General features: G+C 47.1%; 1 protein-coding gene across 2 annotated transcripts in view; it reads left to right on the top strand.

The window, feature by feature from the left end:
• The window catches only part of LOC134428304 (collagen alpha-1(XXVII) chain-like), a 145,445-nt gene that overhangs the window by 72,014 nt on the left and 52,124 nt on the right, over nucleotides 1-21,307 (top strand). For both annotated transcript variants that reach the window (XM_063174925.1, XM_063174926.1), the window contains exons 17-28: nucleotides 1,869-1,922; nucleotides 2,620-2,673; nucleotides 2,817-2,870; nucleotides 3,830-3,883; nucleotides 4,194-4,247; nucleotides 6,119-6,163; nucleotides 6,835-6,888; nucleotides 8,045-8,089; nucleotides 13,598-13,651; nucleotides 16,370-16,423; nucleotides 17,193-17,246; nucleotides 20,268-20,321. In XM_063174925.1, the coding sequence (XP_063030995.1) occupies nucleotides 1,869-1,922; nucleotides 2,620-2,673; nucleotides 2,817-2,870; nucleotides 3,830-3,883; nucleotides 4,194-4,247; nucleotides 6,119-6,163; nucleotides 6,835-6,888; nucleotides 8,045-8,089; nucleotides 13,598-13,651; nucleotides 16,370-16,423; nucleotides 17,193-17,246; nucleotides 20,268-20,321 (630 nt within the window). The remainder of the gene's footprint in view (nucleotides 1-1,868; nucleotides 1,923-2,619; nucleotides 2,674-2,816; nucleotides 2,871-3,829; nucleotides 3,884-4,193; nucleotides 4,248-6,118; nucleotides 6,164-6,834; nucleotides 6,889-8,044; nucleotides 8,090-13,597; nucleotides 13,652-16,369; nucleotides 16,424-17,192; nucleotides 17,247-20,267; nucleotides 20,322-21,307) is intronic.

A 21,307-nucleotide genomic window follows, 5' to 3' on the forward strand; every position in this document is an offset into this window, starting at 1 on the left:
CGTTTTGCTATGCTCAGGAAACTCTTTTATTTTAGTAGTTATTACTTAGTGTCCAAGTATTTCTTGTGAAACAGTATTTCAATGGCCACTTGTACTCTCTGGGTAGAAAATTGCTTAATAAAAAATACAATCTTTCTTCTTTGACCCTCAGAATTGATGATAAAGCCAAATCTCAGAGCCAACCTGTCACTTCCAGAAAAGCTGTTTTCATGCTGCCTTCAGTCAGGAGCCAGAATTAAGTAGATTTTAGTGTTTTAAGCCTTGGACTGCATAAAATAAGTAGAAAATTCAGAGAAGATGAGAGAAATCTGTGAAGGAGCTGGGTCACACAGTAGCTTTTTTACCATTTCTGTTCTATCTAATACTTGGGTTTCTTCCGAACTGAAGCTGTGTAAAGAGCTGATTGTTTCCATTTTGCATTGCCAAAGGAAAAAAATATGGAAAATAGTTCAGATGAAGCAAAATGTTGGTTATTTGACTCAACTTAAAATATTTTAGGTTGAAAACCAAATGAGTAAAATCAATTTAACATTTTTAAGACCAACATTTTAATTTTGCTACGTAAAAGACTTGTTTTGAAGATGGTTCAGTGAAATGTTCCGGGAACATTTGCCAAAACATTTAAGCAAATTTAGCATGAATCCATGAAATGTTTCCATCATTGAATCTGCATAGTTCTTAATTATTTTTCTTCTGAAAAATTGTCTTTGAAAAGTTTTTACTAACTCAAACCTGAACCGTCCACAATTTGATTATCCCCTGCATGTTGCTGAGGTAGTTGCAATTATTTCAGCTCTCTGATGGGTGAGAGTGGGTGGTTTTTCTGGAGTGAAGTGGACTTTCTCTGACATCTCTCTGTGGACTTTGGCTCTGTTGCAGGACTCCATATGTCTTCCATGTGGGCTATGTTTAAACATATAGCCCTGGAGTGGCTCATTCCCTTGCTGGGGAGCCAAGTTCATGGGACAGAGTTCCTCCAGCAGTTATTTTTGTTGGGTCTTGTCATTGTACCAAGTTATTGTAGTCATTCCTCCCTTGACTTCCCAAGTAGAATTTTCCTTTCTCTGCCCCATCATTGACTCATCCTTTGTTTAAGTCAATCACTAAACACATGAGGCTGGAAGGGGCATCAGGAGGTGATTTGGTCCAGAGCTGCTCACAGCAGGGCTGAGAGTCAAACCAAGGTAGCCCACTGCTCCTTGGAAAACCTTCAGGGATATTTGGCTTCCACTCAGGGAGGCAGAATCTGCTATGTTGGTCCAATGAGGGACAGACAGACAGACAGCTTGGTGAGGAAATACTGTCAGTGATGGGCTTCCCATCTCAGTGAGCACCAGCTGACCCCTCCCAGGGAAGCTCAGCTCAGAGACTGGCAGGGAGGTACTACTAAAGCATTACCAGAAGTTGCTCTTGTTTTCTTATGGAAGAGGATTGATGTTTGATGTCGGGACTAGGATATGCTCACAGAAACCCTGAGGATTGTTTGCTTTTCTATAGAGCCTTGTGAGAGAAAAGGTTCATTCATTGAAAACTGAGCTCTTCTGTTCAGCTGAATTTAACACTTCACCACCATCATGGTCCCTGTTAGCCAGAGGAATGTGCTCTCTCTTCTTGCTGCTCCTGTAGATACACAATGCTGGGGAATTCCTGGTTTTTGCTCTCCTGCAGTCTCCTTCCTCACCTTAGAATCAAGCTGGGCAATCCACACTTTGTTCAGGGCTGTTGCTGTGTTCAGTGTGATCTGCAGCTTGCCAGCAGCTCAGTTCTGAGTGCAGCTGCTGTTGAGCCTTTTGCACCTCCTGAGCACCAACCTGGGCATTTTGGCTGTTGCTGTTGCCTGTTTTAACTCTCTGGTGATGTGTACCCAGGGTGATCAGGGAAGAGCAGGTGTTCCAGGAGATATTGGCTTCCAAGGAGACAAGGTAATTGTTTTTCTTTTCTCTTTTGTTCTTTTCCCCTCACATAGCAGTGGCCACCAGTTATCTCAGTTCCTCCACTAGGAGCTGGAATTGCCTGCATCCTGCTGTCAGGTTGCCCTGCTTGGATATTTCCCACTTGGGGTATGCTGTGCCTTTCTAAAATCCACATCAGAATATGGATTTTATAGTTACCATAGTAAAAGCAGTTCTGCAGGGTTTTTTTGTAGGGGCTGTGTCTCCTAGCAGAGGCTGGAAGGGATGGGATTGATGAGGATGTGTGTGAATGTGTGTGGTCCAGAGGCTGCAGACTCAGGAGATTTTGTCTGCTCAATGCAGCAACTTAAACCCTGACCCAGGGAACCACTTAATGCTCTGTATAACTTCTGATCAAATGACTTCTCCCCTGTGATTTAATGTGATACTGCCTGTGGCTGACAAATGTTGCACATGGCCCTGTGCTGGAGCCTGCGTGGCTCTGAGCCACAGCCAACTGCAGCAGTTTGTGTTCTCTGGGGCTAAATTCAGGGCTGTCCTCAGGAACATCTCCCTGACATCAGTGCAGCTGTCCCAGCTCCATGCAGGGCTGAGCTCAGCCTTTAGGAGATGCTCCTCATTCTGCAGCAAAGCTGGAGCCTGGGGAAAATCGGAATTTTTTTTGATGATGCCTCGTTGTGTTCTGAAAGAAATGTGTCTCTCTCAGGGCAGCCAGGGTTTGCCTGGGGTCCCTGGGGCACGAGGGAAGGCAGGCCCCCTGGTAAGTGACCAAGCACCCTCTGGTCCCTCACCTCCCTTCCTGAGGTTCTGTGCCCAGCTGGACAGACAGCTTGGCTGTTCTAAACAGGAACCTGACAGCCAGCAGCCTGCTCACTTCTCCCCATGTTCTTCCAATTTCTGCAGGGAAAAGTCGGTGACAAAGGACCAGTTGGCTTTCCAGGACCCCCTGGCCCTGAGGTATGTCCCACCACCTCCTTCTCACATGCTCCCAGCCTCAGGCTTCATTTCTCTGCTGGGATACGAGGGCACATGAGTGGTGATGGGGTAGGAAGAATCAAGATGGGCTCATGACCTAATCTACATCTCATGAAGATGAGATCCTGGTTTTTCCTTCCCCTTTTTGTCATAGATAAAATGAAGGAGTTTTTTCAGTTTTTCCCCCTGAAAACACCATTTAAGGTAGAAAGTCCTCTTATTTCCCTTAACAAAAAAAGGTCACAGTGATATCTTAGATGCAGGATGAGCTTCCCCCAGCACACCATCATTTTTTCTCCTTCGTAAGTGACCAGACACAAGGTCTGTAAGATGCTGGAGAGCCCCTTCCAGCACAGCTGATGTCTGTTTTCCCCTCATCAGCGTTCTGGTATTTCACAGGGTCTGGAAGGGCTCTCAGCTGAGTGCTGCCACTTAGCAATCGTTCCTCTTTGTTGCCATTGGAAATAAGCAGGGATTCCTTTGTTTCCTGCTCCATGGGTGGGTGGCTGGGTGGGAAGGAGCCCTGCCAGGCTGACGGCAGCTAACGAGGGTGTCAGCACCTTTCCTAATTCCTCCCCTGCTTCCCTTTGTCGCCGAGGCTGCAGCTCCTTTCTGGGAGCACAGAGGTTATGGGCTGCCTCAGAAAGATTAATTAAAACCCAAATCGCTGCTTTTAGCTGTGTGATGACAGGAAGGCCCTCACTGCAATAAATCTTGTAAGAAGATGGACCTAAAGGGAATTAGGGAAAGGCTGCTCTTCCATCAAACTGATGATGCTGCTCCTTTGTATTCCCTTCACTCCCAAAGCTGTGGTGACCTCCACATGGACACTGCCAGCATGTAACACACCTTGTCCCTTAGCTTCTAACTAAACCTCTGACAGAGGCTTCACCTCTGCAGAATTCCACCTTTGCCCCCTGACTGTTCCTCATTTCCTCCAGGGCTTCCCAGGTGACATTGGCCCACCAGGAGAAAACGGCCCTGAAGGTCTGAAGGTGAGTGGAGCAGAGACTGCAGCTCTGTATGGGGTTGGGAGCAGCCAGGGAAAACAAAGTAGTGGGAAGGGGGGAAGAGAGAAAGCCCAGGAGATTCCTAAAGATTGTCCTGGCCAGCATCTCAGCTTGGTCTGTTTGGCTTGAGGTGCCTCCAAGTGCAGCGTTTTCTTTTCTTCAGATTTTTTTTTTCTGTAACCAAATTGACATTGGATAATGTCCCATGGCTGTGAAAGAGACTTTCTCATTTTAATTGCCCTTCTGAGCTTATGTTTCTATTTTCTGAGTATCTTTTCCTTTGGCTCTTTCTCAGGGAAAGCCAGGAGCACGAGGTTTACCTGGGCCAAGAGGACTGCCTGGACAAGAGGTGAGTGTCCTCAGCTCAAAAGAGGTTTGATTTAAAGAATAATGCTGAATTTTCTAAATTAATGAATGGTGAAATGGTGTTTGTGGTTTAAAATGCTCTGGTCCCTCTGAATTTGGAAGCAGATGTTTATACTGAGTGATCAGAGATCTGCAGAAGAGGAGCTTCCCCTGAGCTGTGTGATCTTGTGATCTCTGCTTCTAGCCACTGCTGGCATCTGCTGACCCTAAATTCTGCCTTGGCTTTGCTTTTAAAGCCTGTTCCCCACCCCCAGATGGGTGTCAGAGCCCTTTTCCCTGCACATCCCTTGCACAGACATGCCCTGGCCTGGCATCTGCTTTCTGCTCCTTTTAAGTCTGCTCCTTTTCAACCATGAGACCTGCAGACTCTGCCCTCTCACACAGAGAAACATCCCTCTGTAAAAAGAGAGGGAAATGGGAATTGCTGCTCTGCAGAACTTCATTTGCCCAGCACCTGAGAGCTTTCACTCGCAATTTCACCTCAGAACCTGAAGCATCATTGCCCTTGCAGTCATTAGGAAGGGAACAATTGTCACTGATTTAATTGTACATGATGGGAGCAGCAGAGAATGTCTGGGTTCCCTGTTTATCCTGTTGGAACTCCAGTGAAATTGGTGTAATTTCCTCTCACTCAGGCCAGTGTAAGCTGTTTGTCCAGAGTCACGAGACATTGTGTAAATAATACTGAGCACATGCATGGGCAGGAGCTCGTTTTAATAGCACTAATAATTCTTAACTTTTTCTGGGAACTCTTCTGCTTGTTCTCTAAATGGGATTAATGCAAATTAGCTCATTTATTTGCAGTGAAATAGGGGGGAAGAAAAAAATATTCCGGCCAAAATACAAAGGGAATCGAAGCCCTGCATTCCAGGTTCAAGCAGGCGTGACCAAGCTGCCTTCAATTTGCTCTAGTTAGTGAGTGTAAAAGTGAGCCCAAAGACATGGACATGGAGTTTGGTGTGAGCTGTGCTGCAGGGCTCAGAGTGTGCAGCAGAGCACAGCACTGTGCTCTCACCCCCGCGCTCACCCAGGGCACTGGGTCAGGGCTCTGAATTGAGTTGGATCCCTCTGGAAATGGGGCATATTGTGGGTGGCTTGTCTGTGCCCTTGGAGCTGGGTTCCTGACCCCCAGTCCCACCCTCAGCCTGCCAGTGCCCCTTCATTACCAGGGCTGCCCACCCAAAGGAGAGCAGCCAGGCTGGGGCTGCCAAGGGCGCTTTTAATTCCTCTCTTGGCAATTGGGTTTGGACACTTGAGATGATTTTTGTGAAGCTTAATTGAAGGTCTCTTAGAAACTGTAGATCTGATCCTATCACATTAGAAATTGGTGTGGAGCCAAGGGAGAGGAGCGAGTCCAATTGCTGTGTGAGATTTTGTGATAGCTCCATTCTGCAGCATGTGTAGTCCCAGCTGAAAGCAAAAGGGAAATGTTCACACAGTTGCCAAGTGGTTCTGTGGGAAATTTTGGAGCATGCTTTTTTGGGGGGGGAAGAGAGAAAAAGAGAGCTCTATAGCATTCACAGCCCTGCCAAATAAAATGAAGCAGAGTTATGGCAGCATGTCCAGGGTACCCCAGTGGCCAAGTCCAGCTCATCACAGACCAAATCAACTGGTGTTCCCTTGGTCACATTTTGGATGGCTTTTACTGGCAGGGCTTGACTTGAGATCTTTTTTTCCTGAGAAACCTCAGAGGCTGCTCTAAGATAGAGAAGGGCTCAGCTGTTAAAATGTGACAGCTGAACACACAGCCTATGTTTAACTGCTGCTCATACTTCAGGCATTTCATTCTTGCTGCATGGTGAGTCCAAATTTTGTCACTGCTTTGCCTTTTATTTTAATTTCTTTTCACCTCAGGGAGATGAAGGCCCCTTAGGACCACCAGGAGTCCCTGGTCTAGAGGTAGGTTCCATTCATTTATTCACTCAGCTATTACCAGCACTGATGACTTTACAATGGAATTGTAGTTAAATTCTCAAAAAGCTTCCCCCCTCCTGGTTTGGGAAGTTAATCTGCCCTGCTTGAATTATTGTCTTGTCCAGGGCTTGATTGATTGCTTGATCCAGGATGGCTGAAAGTCCAGGAAGTGCCTTGCACAGGGTGTTGAGTTTATGGCTTTCCTGGAGTCTCAAACCTTGAAAAAAACTCTCTAATGTTTAAACAGTTCATCCTCAAAATAAATGACATTGATTGGAAATCATCTCCATAACCAGCACTTGTGTTTCTTTCTTGATTTATAGTATTTTTCAATGAGTAGAGGAAAAATAAAAAAAAAAAAAAAAAAGACTGGACAGTCAGAGAGAGTCCTTTTGACCTCTGTGATGTATCACAGAAACACAGCTAGAAGAAGAAAAAGAATATTTTCATATCTGTGAGCTTGCCAGCTCAGGATTTTGTAATGGATCTGTACATAATTGTCACCTCAGGATAGTAAAATATCCCAAAAATTGGTAATAGGTGGATCAGAAAATGAATATTTTATGTTTCTATTTTATTTTACAAGCATGTAAGCAGCACCTGTGAGCAAAGCAGCTGCAAGCTTTTGATGTTTATGGTTTTTCCATGTATTTCAGGGTCGGTCTGGTCGGAAGGGATTTCCAGGAACTCCTGGTCCCAACGGTCCAAAGGTAAGAAAAGAGTTTGTTCCTGATCAGGAAAGCACTGGGTAGAAGGGAGGAAAGGAAGAGGGAAATGTCTTTTCTCACCTTTACCACTCTCCCAAGTATTCATTCCAGAGAGAGCAAGAGAACTGAGGGTTCCTCTTTTTCTCAGAATTTTGGGGTCTCAGCTTCTGCTTCTTTCTTCAAAAAGAATGATGGTGCATTTTTTAAGCTATTATAAACAAATGTGTTCTTCTTTTGATATTAACCAACTTCTCCCTCCATCATCACTTCATTTTCCATTGCTTCTCCACGGTTTTGTTCTAAAACAATGCACATCATTCCTATCTTTGCTGCCTAATTATCAGCAGGAGCCATCCCAGGGCAATGCACTCCACAAACCCACACTCGAAAGGGAAGAGAAAACCCAACAAAAACAACCTCTTCAAACAGTCAATAGCAAAAATGTGCTCTGGCAGCACATCTGGAGTATCTGCCTACTGAGAAAATACAGCTGCTGTCCTGGAGACACTGCTGGTTGCTGGTGAGCCTGGCTGGCCCATGCAGGGCACTGTGAGTGCCTGCCACAGCTGCCCTGGGCCCTGCTGGGTGTGCAATCCTTCTCCTCCTGCTTTCTCCTTCATCATTTTCATGCTCTGGACTCCTTCTTCCTGCACTAGGAGTTATCTCACATAGGTTCTTGCTGTGGTTTTCCTGTGGGTGCTCCATGTGACAGTAACGTGTGCCTGACTGAGGTTTTACAACAACAGAATCGGGGTGCAGCATTGCCTGGGAGTATTTGGGTTGTCTTTCCTTCTTATGCTTTGTAAAACTTTGAGATAAAGTATCCAGGACTAGGCTGAGCCTATACCATAGATATCTTATGTTTCCATGTGGTTCACTGAAGGTTATTTTACTGCAGCAGGACCAGATTTTGGGGCATTTCACTCCAGAACAGCAAATGTTTGCTCCATGTTTGTGTCAGTAGTGTTCTTACTTTGGATAAGTAAGAAAGTTCTTTCTTCCTCCAAGGCACAGTTGGTTTTGTAACATGTTGTTTCTCACAGATTTTTCCTGATTCACACTTTGCAGCCCAAATAATGGGTACAAAGAGCCAGGCTGTGCCCAGGGTCTGGCTGGCAGCACCCAGTAACCCGTGTGCCTTTGTCTCCTTGTCCTGCAGGGTGAGCCAGGAAACCGTGGCCGGCCTGGGAAAGTTGGTGAGCAGGTAAATTCCTCATTTTCCTTGTCTCGTTGATGATCCCCTCTGTACAACGTGTCCTGGGTGCCCAGAGTGCAGGCAGAGGGCAGAGGCACTTCTGGCCACCTCAAATCTGCCCACAGCCCTGGTGCTCCAGGTTCCAGGCTTTAAGGAGAGGATTCTCTGCTTTGAGTGCTATGTTGCTTTCACTTGCCCTAAATTTTCGGGGGAGTAGAGGAGCCAGCAGCTGGAGAAACCAGACCCTGGGAAAAGAGACACTGAGCTGCATTTTGTTGTAATTCCATGGAGAACATTCTGCTGGCATAACCCAGGACATGCACAATCCCTGTAGGCTTTGGGGGAACCACAGGCATCAAGGAAAAAGCAACAATTGTTCCCACATCTCTGTGATTGAAACCAACAAACTTGTCCACCAACAGCCCTGAAAGTGAAGCCACAGAGCCTCCAACAAATTCTGTGTGTTCCTGCATGACCACACCAAAGTGGCTGTGGCAGCTGGCCCTGGCACTGCGGGTGCTGCTTCCCACCACTGCTGTCCTTCCCAACACTTTCCCTGCTGGATGGTCAGCTTGGTTTGCTTTGGTTTAGCTTGTCAGCCTCTCTGGCTCTTCTTTGGGTCACTTCTTCCAAGGTTTCTGACCAAGGAAGTCTACAGAAGTCAAGGTGGATCCTTTTCAGTACCAGCAGTCTGATACCAGCCTCTGTATCTATCAAAGGTGGTTACTTCTCTTTGGAAATTAGAGCCATTTCTGTGTTATGGTTGTTAATTCTCTCCTTGAAGAGCAACTACTGAAGGAGCAAAGTTCCCCACATCTGAGTTCTACTTGCAGCTTTATCAGATTCTGCACAATCTCAGGCAACACATTGCAGTGCTTTGTGCCTCAGTTTCCCCTCCTGTGGGAGGCGTGAGACAGCCTTGAGCAGAGCTTAGCCCAGTGCCTCCTGTTCTGAAGTGGCACCTGTGGATACTGTTAAAAATGAGTATTTAGAAGTGCTTTGAGATCCTTAACCAGACATTGTCCTTGAAGGGCAAAGCATCATTAGGATTATTATTCTTTAACTTCCCTCAGGACTGACCTTGGATGAGAACTGTAGGCACTGTTCATCGAAAAGAAAACACAGCTGGCCTCTGCTGACACTGAAACCAGCACAGTGGTAGGAAAGCTGCCTGTGTTATTCTTAGGCAATTACTCTGTCTAGAAATATCACCCAGAAAATTTCCATTTCTGAACCAGTCAAGTAATTAGAACAAAAACGTCTCACCAGAGTAATGAGAAATAACTTCCTCTGCCCTCACATCTCCACTGAACGATGCTGGAGCATTGGGGTTTCCTTCAGCAGTTGGTGTTGGGGCTGAGTTGGATTTTTGCAGAGCCCTTGGCACTGAAGACACCACCACCTCACCCTGTTTTCTCTTGTGAAGATCCTGATGTTTTCTATTCCACAGCAAGGGTGGAAAACATCACACTTCTCAGTCCTGCTGCTCTGCCTGACAAATGGTTTCTCTCAGAGTAGAAAATCTCAGCATTAACAGCATGAGAAGAGACCAGCCATCCATCTCACTGGAGATTTCTGCCCTTTCTTAGGGACATCTGTTTAGGAAAACACGGGAGTTTCTGTGAGGTTTCCGGTTATACTTGAGCTCTCCTTGAAAAATGAGGTTTTAAGGCACAGGGCAGCCCCTGATGTGTTGTTTTTCCATTGCAAGGACACAGACTGGGGAAGATCATTCATGAGATGCTTGTTGTCTCCCTGTGCTGGAAGGATTCCAGCTGCCAGGCGCCCCAGTACCCTGGAAATGTGTGGGTTAACCCTTCCTTGCCTGGAGATGGATGGAGTCAGAAAGACATGGAGAGGAATACAAGGTCCCTAGCCAGGGAAACCACCAGCCTTCCTGTCCCTGAGCTGGGGAATGCGCAGCAGGAGAATGTCACCAAAATGTCCATCCTGAAGGTCAGAGAGCCCTGTGGGAGAAGCCACGGCCTGGAGCAGGCAGGAAGGTGCTGCCATCCCAGGGAGCCCCGATTGGCACTGGAAAATCCCAGTGAAGAGTTGTGCCAGCTGAAAGAGTCTTCGGTTGCCTCATGTTCTTAATGGGATTGGGATGTCCTGTCACAGCAGGAGCAGTTGTTTGAGTCCCTTCCCCTGTACTGGACAAGAGTGACAGCCCTGCTCACCCACAGGGCTGTGTCAGGGTCAGCCATGTACCCATCACTCTGTGCTGGGAAGGACAGCCAAGGCTCTTCTCTTGTCCTTTAAATCAAAGTCTTTTCTCTCAATATCAGTATTCTAAGATCATTTGTCAAAGGACACCAGCACCATCTCCTTCATGCCTTTCCCCTTCTAAAGGAGAGAGGCTGTAATGTCAGGTTTGCAGGTAGGGATGTCCTGATTGTCTTGGCCAAAGTCAACAGGGTCATCAAGAGCAGAGCAGGGAACTGCTCTGGTTTTTCCCACATGTTAGCACTGCTCCTTTCCAACCCTTCACCTTCTCCTCCAGGGTGTCTCTGACCTCCAGACATCCCAGTCAGGGATTTTCAGGCACTGTGGTGTTTCCACAGCACCTCTCCACCTTCCCTCCCCTCACTCCCAGGATGGTGGAAACCCAACCCAGCCCCAGGGCCGGGCTGAGCCCGGTGCACAGAGGGTTAAACCACATGGCTGTTCTTTGCGGGTCAGAGCGTCCTCCTGTCTATAAACCGCGATATTTACTGTTTTACTTTCCCTTTCTTTCATCTGAATGGGAGGATTGTACATTTACTCCCTCCCGTCCCTTCCCTTTGTGCCTGGTTTGTTTTGTTTTGAGTTCTGGTGAACCAGTCACACACAGAGGTTCCCGCTGGGAGCCACCAGCGGGCCCGTCCCTGGGAGACCCTGCTCATGCTGGGCTGCTTCTCCCTCCCAAATGGGCTCTGATTTATGCAAGCCCTCAGTGCTGACTTGCTCTCTGTTGGTGGAGCCAAGAGGGGGGGCTTAATTATGACAGGGCTGGACAATAAATGGGGAAAGCGAGGCAGGAGTTAGGAATTACAACCCACCAGTCCCCCCTCCTTTCCTTGCTCCCCCCCTCCACAAGCCCCCAGCAACTTTTTAACAATCTCCATCCCTTTTCCGCCATGCCCTTGGCTGGGGAGTACAGCAGACTGAATCATGAGCGACATGCTGAACTCCTGTCTAATATAAATGTTTTACATTCTTTTCTGTATAGTGTGGGCCTTTATCCGGGCAGCCACTGCTGCTGGGACTTCACGTGCATCATTACACACACTGCCCAGAGCCCTGCTTGGTGCAGGTCCTCTTTTCAACCCTGAGAAATATATGTTGTGCCACAGCCATTTTAGTGTAATGACCACAGTTCGTGTCTGCTCTGATTAAACATTTGCCATTGGCAGCTCTTCTGGTTCTTAAAACCTAAATCTTTCTGTCTTAAAACCTAAATCTCCTCACCTTTAGTGTCTATCCCATTTTGGCCAGTGAGGAACATCATTACCCAATCTTCCCCTGTTTTTTCTTATACTCCTGATAAATTACTGAGATTTATTTGGCGTAGACATATCTATCTTGATTTGTGTCTGCTTGCAGACACAGCAATGTCGGTTAATTTAGCCCAGAGCAGACAGTGCTGGCTGCAAACACTGCAGAGCTACTGTGCTGGAAGCTGCAGGGCCCCAGCTCTGCCTCTCACGTTCACAACCATGGGATGCTCCTCTCTCGTGGGCAGCAGTGACATCTTCCCCTGTGCATCCCACAGTGCACCAGCACAGGCAGAATTTTTCCTGGGTTTGGGCTGAGATGTTGGCTGTGTTCTCCTTCCATCCCATCTGTACAGCAGGACCAGTGTTGGCCATGGTTTCTCCCAGCAGGTTTGTCCCCAAGCTGCCATAACAAGCAGCACATCTGTGACAGCAAGGGAGGTCTCAGGAGGGTGTTGGGGGCTCTTGGTGTGCTCAGATCCCTGCAAACCTCTCTGCAAAGCAGCAACTTGAGAAGTACACCTGGCTTCAGGACCCAGATTCCTGAGAGGCTTTTTAGGGTGGATGCTGCCATGAACAGTGGGTTTGAAGATTGGCCTTCAAGCCTGAGCTTGGATATGCAGAACCCCTTGGAAGGGAGTTTGAAACAGTCTTGTTCTGAATGGGACCAACACTTTCTGCAGAGAAAGGATCCCTCTTCTGCAGGGACTGGCCTAAGAAACCAGAAATTTCTTTAACACTATATTCCCAGGAGAGAGAAAGAGTTCTATGGTTTTCCAAGAAATTGGAAATGAGCAGGAGCTGTATTCTTTCTTCCTTTATTGTCTATTTTTGCCTGTTGCATCTCATTGCTTTGCCATTTTCTGCCATAACCTTTGCCTTCTTCATGGCCTTGGGCTATTGGAAAAATTCAGGAACTGGATGCAGTTGTGTACCTGCACTTGTGTCTTATTGAAAGGACCATTGATCCAGCAGCCTTCAGCAATGCCACCCAGTGGCAACCTTGCACAGGCAGATGTTGCAGAGTTTTCTGCTCTCCAGCTGATTCCTGCACTGGGCAATCTGTGCTGAGTCCAGCTCTGCTTGCCATGGGTGTCTGGTCAGTGCAGCCTGGCCACGATGACAATCTTGTGCTCCAGGACTGCCTCAGCTTCTGACACAAAGGCCATTTCAAAGCACAGACCACTTCAGAAAGGTTGGTGACACCCCTACAGGATAGTGGAGCTTTTCTCTTTGTAGCTGTCATCCCATGGCTGGTTGGTATTTCCATCATGGCAGAGAGGAGACGAGTGCCTGCAGTGGCAGAGGGGAGAGTCCCTTGCATCTCCAGAGCCAGAAACCACTGGAGCTGGTAGGGAGGTTGCTTTATCTTAATTCTCAGGAATCTTCTCTTGAGATTGCATCTGTTTCCATCTTCCTAATTAAAAGCAGCTCTGTTTGCCTCTTCGTTATCCTGAACATTGTTAAACCCTGAGCTTAGGCTGGAGATTTGTTCCAAGATGGTTTCTGAGTGGTGTGTGAGATCCACTGCCCTGCTGGCCTCTCTGGCTGCAGGAACCTTTATTTCCTACTGGCATCTCACCAGCACAACACTATCCAGGGCAAAATTAGTCTGCACAAAGGGCTGAGACAGCTTGGATTAACCCAGAAGAAGCCTACCCAGTCCAGCTGCTAAAATGATGCTGAGTCTGTCTCTGTGCAACCCAGGAGCTCCTGGAGAAGCATTTTTGGGGAAAGCTCTCAGAACAAAGCCTCACTATGGACTCAGCCTTCCTTCCTTCACTCATCCACTGCTCTGTGTGTTGTGGTTCTTGCAGATCCTGGTGCTGCTGTTCCAGCTGGCCCCTAAAGCAGAACCAGCTGTGGAGTTAGACATTCCCATGGCCGGGAGCAACTCCATCCGCTCTGGTAGCCAGTAGGAATTACTGAGCATTAGACGAGGGATGCTGTGCTGTTGCAACCAGCAAGGTGGACCAAAGGAACTGTTTACTTTCTCAGCAAATAAAAACTGAAAATTAGCTGTGCTCTTCTCTTTCCTCAGGGTCTCATGGGTTTCATTGGTCCGGTGGGGGAGCCTGGAATGGCAGGAGAAAAGGTAAGATTGCTTGCAATGAAATCTTTGCTGTAATTTTTGCAGGATAGGGAGGCTGGGGTGGGAAAAGGGTTGTGGAGACTTAAGTTGTGATGTGAGTGCAACACCCAGCTGGGAATGAAGCACGTCCAGGGTGTCTGAGCTAGACTAGGACCAGGCCAAAATCATCCCATTTCTCATTCAGGAATTAACATGTGCTGCCCTCCAGGGAGATGCTGTCAAATATTCTTTGAAAAATTCATTTTCCTCATTCATAATATGCCAGGGAATTTGTATTTAACGGTCAGCTCTGGTTTTTATGGGAATGAGGGATCCATCAGCCCTGTGTTGCTGGTCATGGGAGGAGTCCATGGGATTGAGGTTACAGATTTCTGCAGAGGTGTCTTCTGGGTTCCCAGGGGGGTCATGCTGGACCAGGGCTGAGCCTGCATGGAACAGGAGGTCTCAGCAATTTCTCAGGTGTACAAGAGTGCAGCCACCCATCTGAGCTGGTCCAAATATTTCCCTTTTTGTCTGGTGAGGACCATCCCATCTGGCTGCCCCTGATTGCTTTGGGCACACTCAGGGCTGGTGCCCTCTTGTGTACACTACAGACACAAACCTCTTCCAGGGGAATAAAAAGGGCTTTATTTCACATAAAAAACATAAAAGGACGTTAATTTGTTTTCTATTAGAGTGTAAACTTTTATTCAGAGGCAGCTCCCAAAGACAAATCCTATGTGTCACTCATTGTACCTCACTCGCACGCTGCTGGTTTTCATTGGTGCTTTAATTATTCACGGCGCGGCCGTAAAGATAGCGAGGAGCATAAAACGATGCATTCCACACATCAGTGCTCTCTTTCTCACTTTTATTGCTTCAAGCCCTGTCCTCTGGGTAATGATGTAAAGACTCTGTGACAGTTATACTGTGTTTGCTGCAGATCCATTTTATTGTCTGTCCACAGCAGCCTTTGGAAAGGCCTTTCTGTCCTGTGGGCCCTGGTGGGGCAGTAGCAGAGTCAGTCTCAGTCCAAGCTGTCAAAGCTCACAAGAACTGAAAAGAGTGACATGATGTGGGCTGTGTTTTAGAGAATAAAGAGTGATGTGTCCAGGGTGGTTACACAGAAAATTGGTGCCTGAGTGAGCTGTCTCATTGGCAGCTACAGCCCTGAATTGAATGAAGAATAAGGTGTTTGCCATGCAGGAGACATGGGAAGATCTTTTTCTCCATTCAATTAAGTTCACATTTGTCCCTGTGCCTTCCATGCCAAAGCCTTGACCACATGAAGTCTCCTCAGCTTCCAGATCAGCTCTGTAATGTGATGATGTTACATCAGTGTCAGGGCAAACCCAGGCTGTCCTTTGAAAATCTGCCCTTGGAGATCCTCAGCACAGCTGGGATTTCCATCAGGCTTCTCTACCAGGACAAATTTAGGGATGACAGAAATAGCTATCATCAAATCAAAACCTCAACAGGCCTCCAGTTGGCATAGTATCCTACAGCTTACTACGCTCTTGTGAGCTAAATGAAGTGGGAAATATGCTTTCATTAGACATAGCTGAGTCAGCAATCTCCATCCTGAGAGCTGCAAAAGTTAAGACTGAAGCCAGTAGAATCCAAAGATTATCAAAGAGAACAATACAGTTAATACACATTTAATAAAATCCATCCATTCAGGGAGAAAAAAAATCCTTACATTGGTTTACAAGGGCCAACTGGTGACAACACAAACTCTGGGGTTTGTTTTTAATAAGCTCCTTAGAGCCCAGAAAATATTTCCCCTTACACTTTGTGCTGTTGGAAGGTAGGTCAGATTTTGGGCGTAAACTAATTGGCAGCATTTGCTAAATCCTCCTTCCTCACCCCCCTGAGCATACAAACCTAACACACCTAATTCCCAGTGCACCCCTGGGGCTGCAGGGAGACTACAGACAGTTGTGTGGGAACTGCCACCATGTCCCAAAGGAGCTGTTGATGTCCCAGTGCTAAAGCCACACCTTTGTGTCACCTCACATCAGCAGGTTGTGGTGGTGCTGGTGAGGCTTGACCCTCTTGTCTCCTACCAAGGAAATACTCATGGAAAGTGAGATGGTTTGCATGAGGGGATAGGGAAGACTTTAGCAATGAATAAGTGATGTTTTGGTACATTAAGTTCTTTAACTGCTTGTTTTAGAAGGGATCCTATCTTTAGGGTGGGCTGGGGAGTCATCCAGCTCCGAGCCCCTCATAAATCAGACCTCCAGGTCATTGCTGCTGGCACTGTGGTCTCAGTAAGAGCCACAGGACAGGGAGTTATCCCAAACACCCACAGTCTCCTCTGCAAGCACCAGGCAGCATCTCTGTTTTTTTCCAGCTGGATTCCCTGCTCTCAGCAGGGCCTTGTGACAACAGACTTCAAACCCTTGGCTCTGAAAATGCCAGCACGTGTAGGGATTGTGGTACTGCAAAACAGACATGTCCTTGGATGGGCAGGGCTGGAGATTTCCTTGGGTTTGGAATTGAAGGTGATCTGCCTGTTTCCTTCATACCTTGGTGCTTTTGATGGCAACAGTAAAGTCCCCTCTCTTGGAATGTGGAGAATTAGTTAATCCTTATTCTCCCATTACTCTGATGAGATGGATGGAAAGAGAGCAATACAGGAACCATTTCTGGTAGAAAGCCGATTGCATAGATATGAATTTGTGGATTTTTTTAGTTGTTTCATTGCTCTAGATCACTCTCCCTGTGTCTCTCTCCTAGGGTGACCGTGGCCCAGTGGGACCCCCAGGCCCTCCAGGAGTCAAGGGGTCGATGGTAAGGAGTAAGTCTGCATCCTCTCACTCTTGCTGCCCCCTCTCTGTCTGTCCTAGCCAAGGGTGCAGCTTCTCCTGTCTCTGAGTTTTATGACAACAGCTGCAATTTCCTCCCCAGTCTGTGGGGATAGGAATGGGCATTTGAGTGAGTGAATATTGAGTGCAGCCTCTCCCCAGCAGCTGAGTCCAGCAGTTTTCCCAGCAGTTTGAGGTGTGTTCTGTGGCTCCATCAGCTGAGGACCTGCAGTGTCAAATGGGGAGAACCAGGAGCTGAGGGGCTGCCTGTTCCCAGCCATCCTGGCTCTAGAACAGACAGTGCCCCCCAACAAGGATCTGTCCAAACTGACCAGGGCAGCTGGAAATGCTCGGGCAGCACAGTCACTGTGCCTTGCTGTGCTCTGCCTTTTAGAGAGCTACATTTAGGAATGTCACAGTGGGGGCCTCAGCTGGATCTTGTCTTCTCTGACACTTGTTTCCTGTCTACTACAGTACAAGACCCAAAGATATATTTTTGTATTAATTCAGCCCATTCTCTTCTGGGCTGTTCAGAAAATCTTGCTGCTGATATCACTGGCTGGGTTGGAGCTGGGCTAGTGACAGCCTGGCCATTTCCTTCTGCCCCTGAGCAATTTTACCCTGACAAATATCAGCTCTGCCTGACCTTGCCAGCAGCCAACAATGCCATTTTTCCTGTCTTCCCACTGGGAGGAAGAAAGTCTGTGCAGATTGTGGACATTCACAGCAGGCATGTTCTTTTGCTTCCCTTTCAGGGGCACCCTGGGATGCCAGGAGGAGTGGGATTTCCTGGGATCCCTGGACCAACAGTAAGTAAAGGCCATGTAACACCACATCCTGGGCATGCATGGGCTAAGCCAAGCAACTGTATTCCAGTTTATTTGAGTTTGATACAAACCAGAGATATGGGGAGAGGGATGGGACATGGAAAGAGACACAGAAAAACCACAGTGCTTACTTCAAAATTTTGTATTCCTAAGGAGGGATGCAAAAATCACAATCCAGCCTCAATCTTTTGGCAGGACACAAGCTCCCTAGTTCAAGGTGTTCTGTGCTGGGAATGGCTGGCAGTGTGGTGCTGTGTGATCCTAGTGATGTATCACAGTGATTTATCATGGTGATTTATCACAGCGACCACGGCATGCAGCGTGACCATCCTGCCTGGTCAAAGCCCTGCTGGCATGAGAGGAGCAGCAGAGCAGCTCCCCCAGACAGCCCCTCCATCTGGCCAGGCTCATCTGGCACACTGCAGCTGTGGCTGGAGCGTGCAATGGCCGTGGAGGCAGATTCCAGCCTGGCTCCAGTTTCCCACAGATGTTCCTTAGATGTAGTTCAGGCTCTCCCAGCAGCACAAGAGCTGCTGGAGCCAACAAAAAGGCAGCCCTGGGTGGGTGCAGGGAATGGATTTTGCTCAGTGTGTGAATTCCCACAGTGCTGGTAACAGGGAGGAGGATCACAGCAGTGAAATGCCCAGAAGTGCCAAAGGTGTGGCCTCCAAATCAGGGTCAGCTGTGCCACTGCCAGGAGCTCCAGGATGCTCTGGATGCACTGGCTGCAGGCAGCTGGGCACTGACTGTGCAGTCACAAGTGAGTGCAGGTGAGGAAAAGGGAAAATCTGAGCTCAAGCAGCACCTCAGGGTGGCCCATCTCTGCCTGGAGAGCAGCAGTGTGGCACCACCAGGTCCTTGCAATAAAAGCAGCACAATGCCACCCACAGCCCCCAGCTCTGAGCTGCTCTGTGACCCTCATGGCAGCACTTGCTGTTGGCAGAAGCCTAGAGGCAGCTGCATATCTGTAGATGTCTCATTTTTAACAATTCCTATCATTAGCTGCCACATTATTTGGGGACAGCTGGAGCATTCATTGGGCTCCCTCCTGCTCCAGGCCTGTGAGCACCCATGGCCAGGGCTGTTTCTGCCCTGAGCACCATCCCATGCACCATTAAATGTACCTTCAAGTGAAGCCAAATTTTGTCTGTCTCCACTGGGGCATAACAATAGAAAGAGCTGAGGCATCAGATGCAGGTGGAGATACCAAAACCTCTCAGCAAAGCTCTGGGAGCTGAGGCCATCCCCAGGTCCTTCTGCTTCCTTCAGTTCCCTCTTCTCCTGCAGGCAAATAACAATTTCGTCCAAGCAAAATGTTTGCTCCACAAATGCATTTTAAAAAGTCATAATTCAATAAGCCAAACTTCCCCACAGAGCCAGTAAATCAAATAATCTCCTAATATCAAATCCCCACTCATTAACTCCAGCTGTTTTTCCACCAAACATTCCTTACTTGCCTTTCAAGCCAGACCTGAGGCATGCAGTTCTTGTTTGTCCTAAACTGTTAAAATCTTTGAATGAGCCTTAGCAGTGATGGCTGATTAATTCAACAAATGACTGGAAATGGGGAGCAAAGTCAATGGTAGGAAACTTTGCCCTTGGTTTCAGCTTCCTGAGGTTTGTGAATTCCTTTTTCCTCTTCTTACTCACCATTATGGTGCATCTTTTCTGTTTATATACAGTTTTGGAAATAATGTGTATATATAGGAATATTTAAGGTCACTTGTCTCATCCTAAACTGTTCATTGGAATTCCAGCAGGGTATCTAGCTATTGCCATCAGAATGAATGTTTCTGTCCCTGTACTTTCATAAACTGTTTGGGATAGGCTGAGACTTCCAGAGGAGATTCCAAATACCAGCTAAGGATTTCATTTCAGCACATGGTTATCATAAAAATCTCTATAAAACAGGCCTCTGACACATGCACTGCCTGTGCCAGTCACCACTGTCCTCACTACCAAACTGAGATGTTCTGTGATCACAAACACACTCAGCTGCCTTTTCCATCCTCAGTGAGAACAGCTCAGCATTTATATCCTGAACTTACACACCATGCACAAAAGCAGAATCCTCATAAATGGCAGTTGTAGGAGCAGCAGGAAGATCACAGTCCGGTTCTGTTCTGATCTGTGGTGGAGTTTGCAGGACTGACAGTTGGTAAAAGCTATTAACATGTAAAAGCCAAATTTGATGTGGAATGTTTGAGAGCAAGGAGTGAATGTGTCGTTTTGAGGTTTTCTTTTCTGACAGCAGAAAGGCACTAACTTTAATATCAGGTTTAAAAGCTGTGATAAAAAATTAAGTACTGTTAAATAAATATATCCTTTTTTGGTTTTTTTACTCTGATAAATATTCTAGCAGGGAAAAAACCTGGCTTTCTGCATTTTCTGTATGCACATTAATGAATCATGTGTGTACAAATCCAGATTAAAAGAAAACCTGAAATCTTTCTGTAATTGTAAGAACAAGATTATCCACAGCACCAACAGTCACATTAAATTAGGATCTATCTGCCAGTATCAATATTTATGCAGCATTAACAGGGCAACAGTTACTTAAAGATAAAGTCAGTATTTGGCTGAAAAGATCAAACTTGAATACCCAAGATGAGGTGTCTGATTTAGTATTTGGACATCTAAAAACCAGATCCTGGTTATTATTATTATTTTTGAACAGATGCTGAGAAACAGCTGCTTTTAATAGATTCAGAGAGGATTCTGGATGTTCAACTTCTCTTCACATCACACCACTGACACAGATAACAGCCTGCAGGTCATTAAGCATACAAACCTCAGCCAGGATCTTTGGCCTAAATGTTCACAATCCAAAGACAAAAAAAAGCCATTTATAGGCCAGTGAAAATGGTGATGTTTTTAGCAAGTGTTTAATGAACCAATCTGCTGGTCAAGGGTCTGCATCTGAGGCCCCTGCAGATCACATAGGGATGTAGGGTCCTACCAAAGCTGCTGCCTTCCTCATTTTGTGTCCTTTTCCCCTTGCAGGGTCCAGCAGGAGCCCGGGGTGCACCAGGGCTCCGAGGGATGAAAGGTCGCAGGGTAAGCGCTGAGCTTTCATCACTCTCCTCTTCCACACTTTGGAAAAATAATCTGCTAAATCTGATTTAATCTGGGGGTTTGAAGATGAGCAAAAGTTGGGCAGCACCTCCACAGACACATTTCTGCTGCTCATAAAGGTCCTTGAACAAATCTTACCAGGGAAGTGGGTGCAAAGGATGTGTAAGGGCAGAGGGGTGCCCAGAGTAGAGGTTATCATGGAAATGGTCCAGACTGTTTTTTCCAGCTACCTGCCATATCAAAACACAGTTTATGGATGTTTCTGGTGAGGATGATGATTATTTAGTTGTCTGAAATTGTGGGAAAGGGTGCAGGTAGAAAAGCAGAAAAGGTGCCTTTGTTGCTGTGGGAGAAAAAGTAGCTGAGATATGAAGTGTTGTGATATAACCAGAGGCAGATGAAGGAGGAAATGTTATGTCATGACATAGAATTGAGAGGCAAGGCTGGCAGAAATAGAGCTGGGCTGTTCTACCCATGTGTTCCCCTGCAGTCCTGCAGGACTGACACCTCCAGCAGGGCTCCACAGGCATGTGAGGAAGGTGTGCCTTGCATTGTCAGTAGATCAAATTATAAACGTGTCCTGTGCCTTTCTAAGGACTTTTCCAGCCCTGATTTGATGTGTACACCCCAACAGTACCACCCTGTGAGCACAGGTGACTGTTCACCCAGCCCCAGCCTCCCTGGCACCCCTGGCAGGGCTGTGAGTTCCCATTTCCCTCCATAAAGAGCTCAGACACCCACAATCAGTTCCTGTGTGGCTCTCCCTGCTCTGTCTGGGTGACAGCTGACAGGACAGTGACCTCCAGACCTGCCAAAGCTGCTTGTTTTCCTGCCTGTGACATCCAGCCCCCGTCCCACTGAGCTCTTCAGTCTTTCTTCTCCAGTTGGATATTTATTGCAGCAGCATCCCTGCTTTGGGTTGTTTTTCCTTGTCCAGCTGCTTTACAAAGTATTAATAGCCAGCACAC

This window comes from Melospiza melodia, chromosome 22, assembly GCF_035770615.1.
Source record: "Melospiza melodia melodia isolate bMelMel2 chromosome 22, bMelMel2.pri, whole genome shotgun sequence".
Classification (NCBI taxonomy): Eukaryota; Metazoa; Chordata; class Aves; order Passeriformes; family Passerellidae; genus Melospiza; species Melospiza melodia.